The 19,397-nt window shown below is 35.9% G+C and overlaps 1 protein-coding gene across 1 annotated transcript in view; it reads left to right on the forward strand.

Moving 5' to 3' along the window:
* LOC145771843 (uncharacterized) overlaps window positions 1–19,149 on the forward strand; it is a 34,881-nt gene extending 15,732 nt beyond the window's left edge. The window contains exons 10-28 of the mRNA XM_082583576.1: window positions 972–1,140; window positions 1,872–2,039; window positions 3,414–3,610; window positions 4,534–4,664; window positions 5,516–5,665; window positions 6,601–6,718; window positions 9,739–9,872; window positions 10,886–10,992; window positions 11,290–11,445; window positions 11,798–11,968; window positions 12,408–12,488; window positions 13,306–13,458; window positions 14,394–14,473; window positions 14,627–14,758; window positions 15,100–15,217; window positions 15,699–16,075; window positions 16,862–16,973; window positions 17,566–17,733; window positions 18,208–19,149. Of these exons, the coding sequence (XP_082439702.1) occupies window positions 972–1,140; window positions 1,872–2,039; window positions 3,414–3,610; window positions 4,534–4,664; window positions 5,516–5,665; window positions 6,601–6,718; window positions 9,739–9,872; window positions 10,886–10,992; window positions 11,290–11,445; window positions 11,798–11,968; window positions 12,408–12,488; window positions 13,306–13,458; window positions 14,394–14,473; window positions 14,627–14,758; window positions 15,100–15,217; window positions 15,699–16,075; window positions 16,862–16,973; window positions 17,566–17,733; window positions 18,208–18,887 (3,402 nt within the window). The 3' untranslated portion in view covers window positions 18,888–19,149. The remainder of the gene's footprint in view (window positions 1–971; window positions 1,141–1,871; window positions 2,040–3,413; window positions 3,611–4,533; window positions 4,665–5,515; window positions 5,666–6,600; window positions 6,719–9,738; window positions 9,873–10,885; window positions 10,993–11,289; window positions 11,446–11,797; window positions 11,969–12,407; window positions 12,489–13,305; window positions 13,459–14,393; window positions 14,474–14,626; window positions 14,759–15,099; window positions 15,218–15,698; window positions 16,076–16,861; window positions 16,974–17,565; window positions 17,734–18,207) is intronic.
* The last annotated feature ends 248 nt before the right edge of the window (window positions 19,150–19,397 follow it).

Raw genomic sequence — 19,397 nt, forward strand, 5'->3', positions numbered from 1 at the left:
GGCAGCAAATCAGTCTGCAGACGTTAAATCAATTTAAGAAATAGCTGATTTGCTGTCTGAGATAACGACATGAACAGACTCTTCAGCACATTATCATCACATAACGTCTAGCAGCTGTTGAACAACTACTTACAATATTTCTTTTAAACTTTCACAAGCCACCGCATTCAAAATGCCATAACTAATTGAAAATGTTTTGATGTTTTTTATCTTTGCAACTTACCGCCAGTGTTGCCTGTTGTCAAAGAGATATTTTAAGAGGTGATGTTTACAAGAATAACATGAACCGTGAAGCCAAAGTCAAAATCTGGAAAGTAAAAACGTGACAGTTTGTTCAATTTTTCAGAAGAAAATGACAACACTTGAATTTTTGTACTGATTTCGTTGGAGTTGTTGACTTGTTGGTTTGAAAATAATTGATTGCAGGCTGCAAGGTCATACCTGAGCCACCGAATTTCTCAATTCTTCTCTTCTCTTTCAATTAATTTTTTACGTTTTCTTCCCACCAAGCTGTAATTTACTTAGTTCGTTTATATTTTTTTATTATCATTAAATGACTAACTTTTGTTGTCACTTACATAACTCGGTCATTCAGAATTTATTTGTAATCTACAGTACAACTTTTTGGGGATAATTTCAAATCTCTTTACTACAGATTTTGGTTTTGACTTGTTTCATTTCAATAGTTATAACTTTTTCCGGTTTATTTTTTCATTGTCATGATGATTCCTCGAGTTTGATTTTGTAGTTTTTAAAGCAACTGCATTTTTTTAAAGAGTTTTTTTTTTTTTTTTTTTGTCTTGGACAGAAGAAGTATTGATTTATATTTTTCTTACAATGGCATAAGCCATGCATAATAATCATTCTGAAAATAGTCCTACATTTCAAAGTGCTTTCAAAAAACACACCTAAATCTTATTAAGCTAAACTATTTAAATTTTTTTAACTTCAAAACATTTACTTGTTTGCAGAAAACCGGTCTTACGCCTACTTCATTCGTTTGTCACTGTGATGACGGTTATGAAGGGGCAACTTGCAACGAAATAATAGACAACTGTGAAAGCAGCAACTGTGGCCTATATGGAACCTGCGAAAATGCTGTCAATAGCTTTTCTTGCTTGTGCGACGCTGGTTTCAAAGGTACATGAAGCAATATTAAGTTTTGTGTTTTCAAATACCATAGATAGATGATAGACAACAACTTAATAGAATTGAATTAAAAAAGAGGGGGTTTGCGACACTTTTTAACCTTGAATGGGCGTAAAGTCCACAAGGGATCCACGTAAAGCAGATACTTAAAGCATCTAAATATAGTGAAAAAAATATTTGAATCAATTTTAAGATATTAACGTCTACCCTTTAAAGTACGTGTTTAACGGAGACCATAAATAATGTCTCCTTCTCTTCAAATTAACACGTACTTTAAAGGGTAGACGTTAATATCTTAAAATTGATTCAAATATTTTTTTCACTTAATAGAATTGAATGGCATTATTCAAAGAACAATACAAAAAACTAACATAACACATTAAATGCAAACGTTTTCGGTAAAACTCTCTGCCTTCATCAGGAATCTAACAATGTAACTACCAAGCTTGAAGAGGGCAGAGAGTTTTGCCGAAAACGTTAGAGTTTGTTCCGTTGTTAGTTTATTGTATTATTTTTAAATAATGTATACAATTGTACAGAACAGAAGGCCTATGTTGTCACAATTGTCACAAAAATGAAGCCTCAATGCATCATACTGGGGGCATTAAATTGAGATCTAATTCCTCCTTATATTTAATTAAATATTCAAAGATAGGTATTTTCAAACTGTGCACAAAAACATACATAATACGTTATCACATTTCAATAAAACGTTTTTTCAGGATTAAGATGCGATGAAGACATCGATGAGTGTGAAAATGAACCATGCCAAAACAACGGGACTTGCAACAACAGGGTTGCTTTCTACACGTGCGACTGCACAGAGGAATATGAGGGAAGGAACTGCCAAAACCGAATCAGTCCATGCGTCAGCAGTCCTTGCTTAAACGGTTAGCCAAAGACTTGTTCAATCCTACTTGTTGTTTTTTACGACACCATTGCAGAACACATGCTCTAAGTCTAAAGCCTGGTCTACACTACAAGCCCGAAAAGCGCAAACGCCTGCGTTGTCCAGCCTTGACTGACTAAAAACTGTCTACACTGGCAAATTTGATCTTGCGACCGTGTGCATTCAAGCGCCAACAACGTCACTTTTTGCTTGGTTATCCATCATTGTGCTGACACAATGTAATAGGTCAACTGAAAATAATCCAGAATAGTATTGTAGACCTAGAGCTATCCTATAATTTGTTGAGTTGAACCCTGCAATCAATGCAAGGCTAGCAGGTAGGCCAACCCAAGTTTGACCAAAAGCCTGGTGAAGTGCTACCTGAACCTGACCAACAGCTAAAGATAGTTTGATCTACCATACTAGCTGGAAGGCCAACTTTAATCATACCAAAAGCCTAGTGAAGTGCCACCTTAACCAAACTAACAGCTAAGTAGGCCTATTGATTGACATTTATTTTTTGTTGCGAGTATAAATACACATATTCAGGAAAGTCGGATAAGACAAACGATAATGTAGAATGTATGGATACTGCAACGGGTGGCTGCGAAGTGACCTGGAAGGTCTTCTAGTCGAGCAGCCACCCTCAACAAAAGAAAAGGTAACAAATTAAGACTATGTAAGACTTTTTTTAAATCTAACCTTTTAATTTTTATCTACACACACCAACTAACCTATTAACTGAAACAGAGTACCATGCTTTCAAAAAACTGAAACTGCCTTTCCACAAAATGCCAAGACCAGAGCTCAAACTAAATTTTGAGCCAGAACCTTGGTCAAGCGAATCTCTCCAGAGCGTAAAAAAAGCTCGCGATGACCAGACATTTTCAGGCTGACGGCGGCGCTGTTGCCGACAGAAGCTTTGTGTTAAATAAACAAAGAATGAGCCACGCTCAGCTCAAAATATTTTGTAGTGTAGACCAGGCTTAAACAAACGGGGCTTACTCAAACTGCTAACTTATAACAGCATTTGCAAATGTAACACATAAGGTGTCACAGCTAAACATCGGATGAAATGGCCGTTCTTAAAACAGTCTTGTTCGAATTTAGTGATGTATGATCAAACCCTGAGAAAGTGTGAGAAAATATAAAAACTCGATCTAGAAATCTCGATTATATGATATCAGTGTTCTTCATCTGTATTGCAACCTCAGTCAGAATAAAATCATTCAAAAATAAGCGCAATGTTAAAAATAAAACGTTTGAGTCTCGTAATACTTTTGAAAGTATTACCAGCTCCGTAAAAAGTCCAATAAAAACTTCACTTGGTAGACACAGTTGACGGGACTTGAACCCGTAATCTTTTGTTGTTTAGATGGAGAATGCGTTCTGAATGAAGAAGAATATTCTTTCAGTTGCTCTTGCACTGCGCAGTTTGAAGGGAGTAGATGCCAACACGAGGCGGGCTCACCTTGTGTCTCCGAGCCTTGCACAAATGATGGAGTTTGCGTCGTGGATCCAAACAACCTAGCAACAACAGTAGACCCTAGTGGAAGCACAAATGTGGTTGAGGTAAGACCTAACGCAATTCCTCCTGCTTGAGCAATGAGCTTAGACTATGTGATAAAATTTGCCAATTTTATGTCCATATAAAGACTATGTAACCTGAAGGTTTTGTTCTAAGCATTACAAAGTGTCAGTTGCAAATAGCAGTACTATTTTAGAAGTTTGCAACGGTAATGGATTATAATTGTTGCAAGTTCACAATGGTAGGATGGATTCACATGCCTTAACAACACGTTCTCTCACTACCAGCAGGCCATATTGACGTGATATGCATGTAGATATAGACACATGCGCTTGTTTAAAATCGATTCGGTACGGTCATTGAAATTCCTACAATATAGTTTCGGGGGAGAGTTTGCTTTCTAGTTCTAAACACAGGCAGACACGACAATACAACAGGGTTGAGCATTATAACAATATAATTTACATATTTACAGATAGTTTTAACAGGAACGTTTTCGGCTTAACTGATGTCATCATCAGGAATCTGAAAATATTTATAAAAACGCAATAAATTTCAACTTCTTGAAGGTAGCTTGCTGATTATAAGCATCAAAAAATACGCAGCGATTGAAAGCAACAGTTGTGATAACAGACAGACAGACTAAAAATAAATTAAATTAGGAAAATAGAAACTACATAACTACAAAAGAAATTGCACCACAGGATACGTGATACGTCTAGTAAATGTTGAGGAGAATAAACGCTCTTCCCGCAAACCCGCCTCCAGTTCACATAAACCGGTAGGAGCGTATAGAATCCCACCACGGCTGTTACCAAACATCACAATTCATTTACATGTACACGTTTATACCCACACCTGCACAGCCTTGAATTGAAAACCTTGAAAAAAAAATATAGGCTACTGTATTTTGAAACTCAGAAACGTCAAAATAGCATAATTTTTTACACAGCATTTTGACTTACAGCAATTTATGTGTGTCTGCCCTATTGGTTTCAAAGGAAAAACTTGCGAAGAAATTATCACTCCTTGTGAACTTGAACCAGATGACCTTTGTCCTTTCAACTCCACTTGCGTTGGCTTGAAAAGACAATATATGTAAGCAACTAACCCTATCATCAATAATCTTAGTAATAATATCAATAATAAATATAAAATTAACCAATAAAATATCCTTGTTATTGTTTGAAGTTTTGATGAATTTCTTGTAGAACTAGAAAGCTGATTTAAGATTTTTTTGCATTTAAAACAATAATTTAAAGTTCTGAAGTATTTTTAAATGCTCTCATTTCTTTAAATCCACATCGTCAGCCGCAGCTTAACATTTTTGAACTTCTAAAAAGTTGAAAGTTTCCTGGCATACACAAAACCTTGAGAAATGTTTTTTGAAAACAAAACAGTTCACGTACAATATTGTGCTAATGCACAAATACTCAGGCAGCAAAGCAACCATTTTTTTACATTGACATTTATAAACGTCTGCAAACGTTGAATCAATGTAAAAAATGGTTGATTGCTGTCAGGGTACGAAACACTTCAATCAGTTGAAAGCGATCATCGCAACTGAGTTCATGACATTTCAAACTCATCGGACTTGTGTTGTTAAACTAAACGAAGGTGTAATGACAGTCAATGGCACTGTACATCAACAAATATTTGTTGGTAAATCATAAACCGATAATTGCACCAAACTCAAGCTCAGAAATTCACCTGGCTCTACGTGTCTTCCAAGAAAAACTCACTAATATAGCAAAAGTACACCTTGGGAAATTTTTGCTGATAATGATCTGTTTTCTGCTTTTCAATTTCTTCTTTGTGGTTTAAAATCCAGAAAATTTAGGAGTAGAGAACGTTTTAGCAGCAAAATTAGGTTTTAAATCGCCGTTTTTGTCTAAAAACTATTTGCGTTTGGTTTTATGTTAAGTATCTTATCATCTATTTATTAATAGATGTCTTTGTCCCGATGGTTACATGGGGGACCAATGCAACATCCCGGGAAACAACACCGGGGTACTGGAGAGGTTAAGCTGTCAAGAAAATCCGTGTTTGAATGAAGCAAGATGTCTCTACCATGAAAATAAGACCATTTGTGTATGCAGGTGTGGTGTTGGGTGCATTTTGCAGCTAAGCTACTCTTGTAGTTTGAATACTTATTAAAATAAGGATATTTGCAGCATACTATTTCTGTAAAAGTATTGAAACGTTTTTTTTTCTCAATATTTTCATAAAACTGCAATTTTCTTACAACTGCCTTTGCAGGGACATTTATATTTCTTGAAGCGTTTATTTGGCGACTTAATTGATGTGATTGTTAATGAAGCTACTTATAAAAATCATGTTTTAATTGGATAATCATTTTTTTTCTGACTCCATTGTCGTGTATCGAGTTTGTGTTAAAACCAGTTGAAAATGTGGCTGATTTTATCATATCTACTGTTCAGCTGTTTTCAAGTTACCTTTCAGCCGCATTATATATTTTTTGTGAAATAATTTCAGTTGAAACTAATTTTGAATGAAGTTGCTCCAGCACACAATTATTTTAATGTGTCCAGTGTAACGGTCCAGGAGTGACCGCAGTCCAAGAGTTACCAGGGTTGCCAAATATAATGAATTATTTTTCTCATGAAAACAATTGAAATTTCTACTGCTCAAAAAGTTGCATTGACAATTTTAAGCATTAATTAATCTTAAATGAAAAGGTTTGCATTAGTTTGAGAGCAACTACTCAATTAAACTTAGTTGTAATTTTTTTGTTTTTGTATTGCTTTTGGAAGCGCCGGGCAGCTTTGGTCATTTGTGGGCTGACGTCATTTCTAGACTGCCACGCTGCACCAGCACGGTAACTTTTGGACCGCAGTAACTCCTGGACCATTACACCGTATCACCCGTTATCTCGTGTGGGCATGTCACATGATCTTGAGCCTTTCCGATCAAAATCAGTCTGTTTTTGCATTTATTTGATGACTGCAGACGTTAAATCAATGTAAAAAAGTGACAAATTTGTTGGCAAGGTAATAGCTATTTTATGAAACAGGGGAGGATACAATGGAACAAGATGTGAAACCGAAGTGGACTTTTGCGAGAGCTCTCCTTGCATCAACGATGGAGAGTGTGTTCTTGCTCCTCATGGATTCTATTGCAATTGTGCGCAGGTATTTTGCTTCATCCAATTACTGAAGACTTTGACAGTGACAAAATTTATTACTACGCAACGCTCTTCCAATGATTGATTTTTATATGTAGGCTACTGTACCTTTTCATTTAGTAAGTTAAGCTTTCAGAAACAAAAATAGATTAAACGTATCATTTTTGTATGAATTCAATTTTTGCAGCTTTATTGTATTTTGTCAATCAGTATCTTGAAAGAAATATAAATACAAAAGAAAAGAATGTGATTTTAAAGCGGTAAAGTTCTTTAATGGTCTAACTTAATGCAATAAATGCTGAAAAACGTTTTGAAAGACGTATCAATTTTTCTCTTGTCTTGTATGCATTTAAATATTTGCAGTTCACATGGCCACCTAAAGATACGGCCTGATTTGTCACATTTTGCAGAAATTTCCAGGTTTTTCTAACTTTGGGCGAACGTTTAAATACATTTTTCTAATAATTAGATTTTTTCGCTTTCCTTATTCTTTTCTACAGATGACACAATAGGTTTTAACATTCTCACATGTTGAAAAACAAAGAAAATGTGATTTCGAAGATTTTAGTCAGACTGTTAATTTTCAATAACAGTCTGATTTTGCGTTTTTCAACTTACTTTTTCTCATTTGCTACTACTTCCCCAAGGCAACAAAAAAGTTTTATGTCATTAGGAAACCGCAAAAAGTAAAAACATCTCAAAAAATGTCAGTCAAGCACTAGCAGTAGCTGTAATCAAAATCTGCAAAATGTGACAAATCAGGCCGGATCTCCAGGTGGCCATGCAGTTCATAAAGTAATATTACTTTAAACTTTAACTTGCTTTGTATGTCATCACAACGTATTATTTCTGTTGACATATATTTAACTAACTCGAATTTTTGAAGTGTATTAGAAAGATTTGTATTAGAAAGAATTTCAATTAAATGTTTCGGACAGATTTGACTTGATCAGATCTGACCCAAAACTTGACAGTGTATACCTAAAAGTCACATATTTATCATTAATTTAGATGTTGTCTCTTTTGGTTCTTTCTTATCTAGAAGAATTAATCAGCAAAACGAACAACGAAAAAGTTTCAAACACATCTTCAACCAACCTAATATTTTGATAGATGTGGTTGATATGAAATTTAATGTAGCGAGACGGCGTTTGAATAATGTAAACTTCTGCAGAACACTTAAAAGCTTCAATCAAACTCCTTTATTGTTGTAGCTTATACATTATAAAAGGCTATTAATTTAAAAACGCTGTTTTTTTCTTATTAAACAAATCTAATCTAATATAATCAAATAATAACACAATCTAATCGCCGATGCGCCTGATGTCAAAGGTCGACTGATTTGATCTCAGTAATGAGAAACTGCGTCTGTCTTACGTAAAGTTTAAACGAAATCTGGGACGATCTATTGGTTAAAAATAAACGTGACCCGTCTTGATTGAATTCCTCAGTGTGGACCTCACATACCACTTGTAGATAAAAATCTTAACCGTGTGAGCCTCATTCAACAACGTGGTCATTCGGTGGAAAGTGTGGCTAATAAACGCTTCTGAAAAAGCGACTGAAGAAGCAACCGACACATTGTGAACACTTTGTGTTCATTGGTATTGACTCGAGTGTCCTAAAAATGTTACTTACTAATCATAATTAATCTGTTGTGACCACAGATTAATTATAATGTCATTGGAGAGCGACTTCTTAAAACAAAATAGAAAATATGAACAACCTGAAATGATGCAAAGCAGCGAAATGCAAATTTTTTTCATGATTGCGTTCTAAATGAATTGTTTGCATTGTTTAAAGCTTTATTTGGTTCATTATGAGACGTTCGAAATTAGGCGCGCAGCAAATGAAGCGACACACTCAGCTGTGAAACTATCCCTGCAAAAATTGCACGTAGTCACAGAGATATCGGGTAGTTCAACATTAAAGAGAATTAGCTTATCCTATTCAGCTTTATTGATAAATCAACATGCTAATAACTGCAAACTTCAATAATTACTTTAGTATTTTAGAAATTTGCTTAGTAAACCAATTTGTATACTTTTCTTGCATTAGGCTCACTCACGTATCACCATATATTGACAGAGCTCGTTTCTTGTTGGTATTGCCACCAGTTAAGGGTTTCCACTGTATTTTCAAGCTTGTTATTTCTTATCAGTAAACTTATCACTCACACCCCTCACTTTGTGGTATAATCTGATTAAAAATAAACAAATTACCGTTGTTTGTCAAGCATTGCGTCACCGTAACGTCACAATGACAATGATTGACAGGTTTCAATAATTTTGAGAACAAAAAACAATTTTGTTTATATTTTTTGTTTATTTATTGATTTCGTGGTAGGTTGTTTGCAACATAGCTACAAAGAGATTCTTTCACGACCCTCAATTTTGCCCCACTTTTTAGTGTTGTGATAAAAACAACACGACATATTCAAGAATTTATGTAATTTGTAATAACATATCAAAAAACAACATGATAAAGGTCCCTTGCTTAGTTGCTGAGCCTCGGGGAATGCAAAAATGTTCTATGTTGTAGGTCTATAATGATAAAAAAACATAGAGTTTATAAAAAAAAGTTATTCACCTCAAAATGGTCGATTTATTCTTCTTCCTTGATCGTTATCATCCAAATGTTCCATTTTTAGTGGGATAGGCAAGCGTTTGTTAGTTACTGCTAGCAGGGGGTTTGACCGTTTTTACAGTCTCTTCCTCATGCTTCCCCGTTGTAGATTTGATTTTATCCAGTTTTTCTGCACTGATGTCATCTCTTACCAGTTTTAGTCATCTCTTTTTTTGTCCACTCCGATTCTCAGTTAGCGTACTCCATGAATCATTCTCCTTCACAAGCCTCTTTCCAGTTTCGTCTGATTTCATGTTCCATTCATTAAAAACAATATTATACTCAGCGATGCGTTATTTTTTTCATAACGTTGTAGTAAAATTTATTATATTTATTGCTTTACTGCTCTTAAAAGTGTGAATCTACCTGATCCATGGTTTGAGCAAAATAGTCTTGTTTCAGGGTTTCCAAGGCAAATATTGTGAAATCGACATTGACGAGTGCTCACTTTCGGACTCACTGTGTCAGAACGACGGATTCTGCAACAACACTCACGGATCTTTCCAATGTGTCTGTGGCCCTTACAACACCGGCAGGTAGAAAGAATGCAAATTGGTATCATTTTTGGGCTTACAACTTCTTATTTTTAAGACGAAGTCGTTCTTTTTATTATTTTTTGTTACCAACGTTTCCTATTATTAAAGCAACAAAATACAAACAATCATCAACTGAACTATACTGTATATAAAAACGCTTGTTTCTTTGCCTTAAAATAGCCTACTTTTCCTTTTCAAGCATTGTTTAATTTAAAATGTCGAGGAAATGGTTGTCATTGCTATTCATGGGTTAAACGCAGCAAAATTATGAACATTTTGCTGCTTTTTGTGCTCTCGTGTGTTGTGAAAGCATGAAGATGACTGTAAAACTTGGTGTTTACTCAACACAAAAAGAGTTCAATTGTCAGTTAATTTAGTACTGAGTATAAAATAGTTTAAAAGTAACTTTTGCAAACCTACTACATAAGTGCTTCGTTAATTTCATCATTCTTTCTAATAGGCTACTGTAGCCTATAAGAATAATATGTTGTTTTAATAAAAGTTTGGTGAACTTTATGGAGTAGTTGTTACTTGTTAGTGGTCACCGTTAGCCAGTGGTCACCATTAAAGTAGTGCGAGTGTGGTGGGATTCATCCGGTTTGTACCGGTTTTTGCTAATCTGTTTTTGAAATTTTAACAGTTTTTGCAAACTAGTTGCAAGCAAGCGTATACGTCTCATATGTCACTGTGTCTATATTTAGATCAGGTAAATGTGGCATGCCGCTGATAATTTTTTTTAATCAAATGCTTAAATTCTGGTTATACCATATTTTGTCCTGCAATCGTCCATATCGTAATTAGCCTAAAATGTTCATACACTCGTAAATTTTTGATCGTCTTCCAAAGTGTGGTAATGAAACCGGCATTCAATTATCATTTTAATTACGTTTTTAAGGACTTGGTGCCATTTAAGATTGTTTTCACTTTCCCCCAACAAGCAATGTTTTCTTAATTTGATACTCTATCATCATCAAATGTCACAATAAGCAACTCCAGCTTTTTTACTTTGACAGATTTTGTGAAAATCCATTTGATCCTTGCGATTTAGTGCCGTGCGCAAATGGAGGGTCGTGTCTTCATATCAACAGCAACTCTGGATACTTGTGTGATTGCTTGGCAGGTAAATGCAAGGAAAAATAAAACTATGATACATTTTTTAAGACTTTAGCGAAAAATAACATTGAACATTCTATGTTGTGCTGCGAACTGAAAAGAAAAACTATAGACACTTCAAGTGGGCTGGCTTGATTGCATAGGTTTTCTTGGTGCTATTTTTGTGTTTTTATATGGATTTAGTCAATGGAAAAACACTTGAAGTAATGTTTTCGTATCTATTAGTTTAATATATTGTCATATATATACTTTACCATACCACACGTATATCTTCGTTTCTTTAACATTTTATTCATATTTTCAGGTTACGGTGGCAATGAATGTAATGACATCGTCGATCCATGTACTGACGTCACAAACCCATGTCTTAATGACGCGTCATGTTCGGCCAATCCTGACTTGATGTCAGATGCAATCTGCGCATGCTCGAAAGGCTTTTACGGACGCACATGTGCAAAACGTAAGCTGCATCATCTACTGTAGTGGAATAAGTTCAGTTCAGTTTCATGTTTTATTGCCGACCCCAAAAGCGAAAAATATTTCTTGTTACCGGTACCGGTATAACATAGCAGTCCAGAAAAAGGTAGAAGGGTTAAAACGTTAAAAACAATACAATAAAGAACAACTACAATAATAGAACACTACGCTCAATAACTAACTTCAACTCCACCTACAGAGGTTTTTGTTCTTCAAAGCTTATTCGTTTCATCAAGGAAGTACTTCTTACACATCTTAACATCTTGTCAGCTTTTTTTTTCATGCAAGATTAAATTTGCACCCTTGGCTCATTATTTGCAAAACAATTGTTTCAGATGTGGACAACTGTGCTGTTTCTTCAAACATCACGCTCACTGTCAACGGTGAGATGATTCCCCAGCTTGTGGAACGAGATGATTGTGGAGATAATGGAGATTGCGTCTCAACCGATGAAGGATTTCTGTGTTTCTGCCACAAAGGATTTGAAGGAGAGCTTTGCCAAATTGGTAATGCAATAAGTTTAGTCTATTTGCGACTTCTTTGAATGGAACCCCGAACAAAACTATTTTAGCAAAGGTTGATGCTTAATTGGTAGTGAAAATCTTAATCCTCAGACTGAGAAAGCTACTTAGAGAGCTCAATCCTGGTAGTTTCGTATACTTGTAGAGGCTTTATCCAACTAACGTAGGACCAGTTACTGGATTGACAGAGCGAAGTTTTTGTTGTTGTTGTTGAAGTGTTTTCGTTGAACTTGTCTATCCTCAAGATCTTATATTCTTGCAGAGACGAGTTCACTCAATACTTTGCAAGGTCGTTTCAGTTTTGTTGTTTTTCAAATCCAGATCCAACATCTCAAGATAAATGTTTCTGGCTGTTGAAAATACAATGACACAGATGGTAGTAAATATTAATTTGAAGTTTTTATTATTTTTCCATGGTACACAGCTTACAATCCTCCAATCGTCAACTGCACTTCTGAGACCTGCATCTGTCCAGACAACTTGATCGATGAAGTTCTTTACCATGGTAAGTTTCTAAATCTAGTCTGTAGTCAGATTACTTTGGTAGAAGTTAGTGTCAAAAGGAAAGTGGTGTAGCAGTGGCCGAAATGGGCTTGTGAATGGCTTGTGACTATATTTTTGATATGAATTTTCTATTATGGCTTGAAATGATTTTAAAAAATAACTTTCAGCTTTTGCATTTTACTTACTCTTTTCCTCTCGTTATAACATTGTCACAAACTTGGCTAGAATGTAACGTGATATACATTTCAAAATCTGTATTTCCAAAAGATTAGTTTGCATTCATATAATCTAATTTTTGTGATAAAATAAAATGATCAAGAACATGAAGTACCTTCTGATATGTGTCAAATCCACAACACAACAACAATTGATATGAGCGACTCGGTTACATGTCTTGTTATGCAAACGTATTTATTTTCACACGAGTCAGTTCAATCTTTTTGAATAAGCTATGATTGAACTGACTCGTGTGAAAACAAATTTTTTTGCATAAAATAAAATGACGTATTTTTGTCAAATTCTTAATTCCAGCTTGATAACAAAGAAATAAAGACTATGTTACGACATAAAGACTATGCTTATATATTGGCACTTTACCACAAAGGTATATTTTATAACTGTACCTTTTTCATTTTGTATGTAATACATACATACATTCCAACGGTTTGGTCAAGACAGATCATAAACTCGTAGCCTACCATTCTCTCAATTCATTGATATATGCTCTTATCTGTAGTGCTGTTTTGTGTGAACTATTTCATCTACTATAGGTGTCACAATAAATAGAAGCTTTTCTTCAACCATATCTATATTCACAGGACATAACGCATCCGGCTTAGCGTGCCAGTACCGGCATTACGACGTGGGGGTGTGCAAGAAAGTCACGTGTATCACTTTGTCATGCATCAGTGACTACGAAGAACATCACTGCAGTTGGTACTCCAAGTGTCTGAATGAATTTGTCACTGGAGGTGTGTTTCCGAAATTAAAATTACTTTTTTCCAATGAAGATGTTTGCACTCGATGTACATTGTTTATTATTTTGATGTACATGTTTGTACTCTAACGCCACACTGTTCTTTGCACGTTTACAGAGTCTGTAGGCAGGCGCGGATTTATGGGGGGGGGCCAGGGGGCCCGCCCCCCCCCGAAATTTTGTGAAAAATTGTATGTTTCCGCATCAAATGGTTTGATATGCTTCTAAACAGCTGATATTAGTCCCTCGGCATCACAATTGATGAAAATGGTTGTTTTAATGTCTATTTTCTAGCATATCGTATATGTCGTAGTATCATTGTTCATATCTGTTCAGCTTTTTCTTTCTTTTTAATTGATTTTCAAATTTTCTAGCCCCCCCCCCGAAAAAAACTCTTAGATTCGCGCCTGTCTGTAGGTGTTGCCGAATTGTTCAACTTAATATCCCATTTCGATTTCAAGCACGCCTTAACGTTTGCATTTTGTCGCTTTTACCTTTTTCTAAATTCCTGCTTTTCTGAAATGTTGTGTTTTCGCTGTGACGGTCAGAAATACAAAGCCAACTAAAGAAACTATAGCAAAACGGGATACATTTAAAAAAAACTGTTCCCAATTTCAGTCAACTTTGATTTGATTAATGGCATTTCATGCAAATACCTTTTCAATCATGTTTAAGGTTAAATAGTTTAAATTAATCCCACATGACTGCTAATGTAGAAATAGCCAGTTTTTGCATCTTACAATTGAGCATGCTACTGAATGGCTCAGACATCGGAGGTAGCTTTAGATTTGGTTCAATCTATATAGGCATAGTACCGTAGACGGTGGCACAAACTAGTCTGGTTCCAGGCTTGAAGAGTTCAGTTTGTGTCTCCGTCAAAACGTAATTTGTTTAAACATACGCTAACCTTCTTCGTTTTGTCGTCTACAGTGATCGGAAGCAACCAGCTTAACAGCACAAAGCTATGCCCGGTTATACAAGCCGTGCTTGACCAAACGAAATTACAAGAGGTATTTATGTGCTTAATGATAAAGATGCTTTTTACCACATTTTTTGTTATTATCATTCAGTGTTACTAAGTTTTATATCGTTATGTAACTTTCGTACTTCTTACATAATTTCCTGCAAAAATCTTTTCATTGATAACGTTAATTACGCTGCAGGGGACCACGATTGATGAATTTTGCATGAAAGTGAGAGAGTTACCACAATACCGAAGCCGCTCGAACTACGCGACAATTCATTGTGATTATTACAAGAAGAATGATCTCAACGTGACAGTTGGAATTGCTGTTGTAAGGAATTGTTTTGCCAGTTTTTTTATCTTGTTTGTGCTATATTTAGTCTCCACTAAAACGAATGAAAAGTGTTATGAAGCTAAAAATCGGAGATGCCGCAGCTGCTAGCTAATATTGCCTAACTGTTGACATTCATGATTGCTTGCGTATTTGAAATTAACATATTGTTAAGTTTATCTTTTTGCTTCTACTGTATATTGTTGCTATAACTTCTTATAACATTATTTTTTCTAGTTATGGTTATATTATTTTTTCATTTATTTTTTGAATTGTTTATACGTTTTCTTACAATTTCTTCAAAAACAAAGGCTAAATTCTTAAACTGTAAACATTTTCAGGATAGTGTGACATCACAAGACCAGTCTATCCGCATAGCGTTAGATATCTTTCAAGCGTTGGAAGAGGAATTGAATCGGACCGCCAGTTCTAACACCACCAATTCCAACACTACTGCAGGTACTGAAGTGATTTGTATAATAGCCATATACAAAGTTAATTGAAAGAACCAGAAGCTTTTAAAGTTTGTTTATAAAGTTAGATTACATACTTACTGTCAGTCGCGTTGTCAGGGGTGGTCTAAAGCGTACTTTTGAACCAGGGCCTGAGGTAATTTTAAGGGCCCCTAATCATTCCAAGAGGAACGGGAACCAAAAGAAACCACCCCGTATTCGTTGAATATGGTACGTTTTTCGCAGGAATGTCTACATTTGGGACCTCAAAGTCTCTTTGGTACCGGGCCCAAATTATCCTCTTAACGACCCTGCTGACTGTCGTATTTTATCGAGATAAACGTGTTTTTAAATTTTCTTTTATAGTACCTGGTTTGCTGAAAACACGTGACTTGTTTCTGAATTCTAATATCCAAAAACTGAAAGGCTTGTTATTACAAGTGTCACCAAATTTGAGTTAATTAACTTCACATTTTTATATTTTTCAGCGCCTAATGCTTTGACACAAGAACTCGATCCTATCTTTTCTTCGGTTCTATCCCTGAGCTTGGGTGGGGCTACTTTTAACACTCCCAGTTTTCAAATTGTTGAATTTACTATACAAACCACTCCTCAACCTGATAGTACCCATCATCATGCTAGCACTCCCCATCCTCCTAGCACTCCCCAAGCAGTGAAAGGCACCAAGGAAGGCAGTTTCAATCTCTGGTACATCATAATACCAGTTGTGGTTGTACTTCTTATTGCTTTAATTGTCGCGTTTGTATGGAGAAAGAGAAAATTTCGAAAAGAACTTCAAGTCCACTACGTTGTAAATCCAAACGCAGAAACTCACAACCAAAGACATGACTCAGAACAAGCCATGGTAAGTGAATGCTTGGATAGCAAACAAATCATTGCTTTTTTGTCTAATTGATAATCTTATTTCTTCCTCAACTAACTTACTTGTTTACCATGTCAAAGACATAATGAAAATCTCCAGTGATGTTGATTCAACTCCAGGCGTGAGCATTTCATTTTGTTTAGAATAGTTCTTTATTTAGAGTACCTAATACCTAATGGATAAAATAGTTTGCAGCTCTCAATTAGAAGCAAAGACTCCGCCCCAATAGCTCAGTGTCCACCCCGATACCTCAGTTGGTTAGCGCGTGACTTTGTGAACGAAAAGCTCCAAGATCAAGCGGCGCTGGTTCGAGTCTCGGGATGTGCGCTTGAGCAAAGTATTCTAAGGACTGCTCTCCATTCAGCGGCACCTAATCGATGGAATAATTCCACGGCAACAACATTTTAACAATCGAAAACGTCGCTCTACCAATCTCGGTAATCGGCCATGCGGCAAAAGCCACGTCTACAAGTATGCGAAACGACCAGGAATAACCTAACAAGGCTTAGTCAGTCCGAGGATAAAGATTCAATAACCAACCAACCAAAACGTTAGATTGCTACTTAGGTAACCGGATCTGTGTCAATGATTTAAACTTCTCTGTTTTCGTAGGCTCACAAGTTGACTGTACGAAAGGCTGAAACGTCATAAACTGCTTTCTTGGTGTGCATGTAAATGCTCTCTCTGTCCATCCATTACATAGTCGAAAATGGAAACCAGTTTTGTCTTGCCTTGATCTAATCAAACATTTATTTATTGCTTTTCCAGATGTCTTCTTCTTCTTCTTCAAGCTCGCATCAAGAGACACCAATAAAAAAAAGCAAGATAGCAGAAGACTTTATAAACCCTCTATTCGTGGAAACACAACCGTCTTGTCATGGTAATAAGATTTTGTTGATTGTTTGGGTAACGTTCCTTAGACATAAGACTACGTTCTGTTGGTGTAAGTTTTTGACTGAAGGACATTTGAATGATGAGTCTCCCTTTTTTGATTGACCAGCTGAGATGGTTTACGTACTTGAACAATTTTGACCAAAGTTAAATTCACCTACATTTCATAGCCTATAACCTGGTAAGAGTAGGCTTTTACGAAAATATTCTTGCCTTCACCGATTAACAAATGTTTTCTGTTGTGAGTATTTACGCTACACTATTTTTACACTTTTTGTGTTATTAACTTATTATTATATAATTATCTATATATTATATTTTTTATATTATATCATATAATAAATATAGGCTATTACTGCAGACAGTGGCACACCGTTTCGGCCTCCCGGCCTCCTCCGTGCAGTAGGTACACTGGGTAGGCCTATATACGTATTTTATCGATGATTGTGTTGTCAGTTATCAATTGTATGCACTCTTCAACATGTAACTAGTAGCATTGTTAGGTGTGCAAAGAGCCTATCGCCACAGAAGAACTTGTTTATACTCTGGATGACGTAATTAAAATGCTCTTTGTATTGTAGCTTTAACCTCCCGACCTAGTGTCCATAGCAACGTGTATGGAGAGGCACCTTACGGCACTTCGGCGTCATACCCATCTCAAAGAAACTCTCCAACAGGGAGTCCTCAAAGAAGAGTAGAAGAAGCTACCATTGATTTTGGCGTAGGACAAAGCCCACACAAATCTAGAAGTAAATGTAGAACAGGGTTGTTAGCTCTGTTATATTGTACTGACCTCAAACTAAAGCTTTAATTGTATATTGAGTCTTAGCATTTCCTTCAAGATAGGCCCAGCCTGTTGTATCTATATCATGATCATAATCAACTTTTTTGGTTTGTGAAGAAAGAGGCATTCTTCCCGGCTATCAGCACAAGGCTGAGCACTCACTAGTACAGCGAGCAGTTGCGATTCGCTAACCATAACGATGTAGAAACATATTTTTTGGTTTGTTTGTGTTTTTAAATATTTTCCAGACAAATTGCTCACATTTAAGCTTCTTGTAGACCAAATCTTTAAAAAAATCGTTACACAAATTTCTGATTATCATTCTATATTTTGAAACGTGAAAAGTCTGCATGATAATAAAGTAACATCACTTCAGTTCAAGTTATGTGAAAATAATAAATGCTGGATTTTCTGAATCATGTATGTTGTTATTTTTCAGGTGACCAGTATGAAAAAATGAATGACCTGACTCTTCCGTATGACGCCAAGTTCAAAATGGGTTTCGGGGACGAATACAAATTTGCAAAAGATTCTTCGCCTTCGAAGACAATTATTGAAAAACAAAGCGATCGTTCCAGCGGATCTCCATCGAAAAAGAACCCAGGGTTTCACAATTCAAATCCATATGAGGAAATTGATACTGGAGATTTATACTTCAACGACAACCCCTACGAAACAGTGATCTTTGATCTACCTCCTTCCACTTCTAAGAGGAAAGTAGATCCCGCTGAATCTGGAAAAAGAAACTCTGAATCATCGGCTCCCGAAGATAAATATCATTTTGCCACTGAGGTACCAAAGGTTGGCGTTCCCTCCCCTTTCCTTTCTCGTCGTTCCACGAAAACAGAAGAAAGTAATGACGAAACAGAAAGCACAACGCCTCAGCGAAAAGTATCTGATCCGCCTTCTCTAACCCCATCTGGCGACGATTCTGGAATTGATGTCGTGACCACTAATTTGAGCAGTAGCCCCACATCTTTTGACAGCGCCGATGTAAAAAAAGAGCAGACTTATATGGTACCGGCCCCCTTTTCTCCCGAACATGATGAGTTTTTTCCAGAAACTTCAGATGTATACGCCGTACCGAGAAAAGCAATCCCTACAAACGAGAAAGTCTAGGAAACATCTCACCTACTTCTTCAAAGTAATCACCGTCATTTTGCAACAACAGCAAAATAATATTTTATTTCATCTTGTATCAAATTTTTAACCTGCAGCCAAGGTTGGTTTAAAGGTTTTGGTATTACGGGTATTGCCGTTGTTGATTGGTTTCGCAAGTGTGTGGATACAGGAAGAAACTATCGAAAGAAAAACATGCATGATTATTTGGAAACATACTACTTACTGCAAACCCTATTTTCAAATTTTTGAAAAATAGATCAGTGCGTCCCTCGTCAGAAAAATGTTGAGGATACCAGGCATAAAATAATATCACGCTCATGAAGCCGGGGATAAATGTAGATGGTTGGCGCTACTTGCATTCAAAATGCGGATAAAATTCAAGCTTTGTCGTAGAAAAAATAAAAACTTGTAAAAATGTGTTAAAATCTTAAAAACTTTGCCATTGACTTTACTTTTGTATTGTTCTTTTGATGATAAACTGTACACACAGTTTTTATGCTATGAAGC

This window comes from Aplidium turbinatum, chromosome 6, assembly GCF_918807975.1.
Source record: "Aplidium turbinatum chromosome 6, kaAplTurb1.1, whole genome shotgun sequence".
NCBI lineage: Eukaryota > Metazoa > Chordata > Ascidiacea > Aplousobranchia > Polyclinidae > Aplidium > Aplidium turbinatum.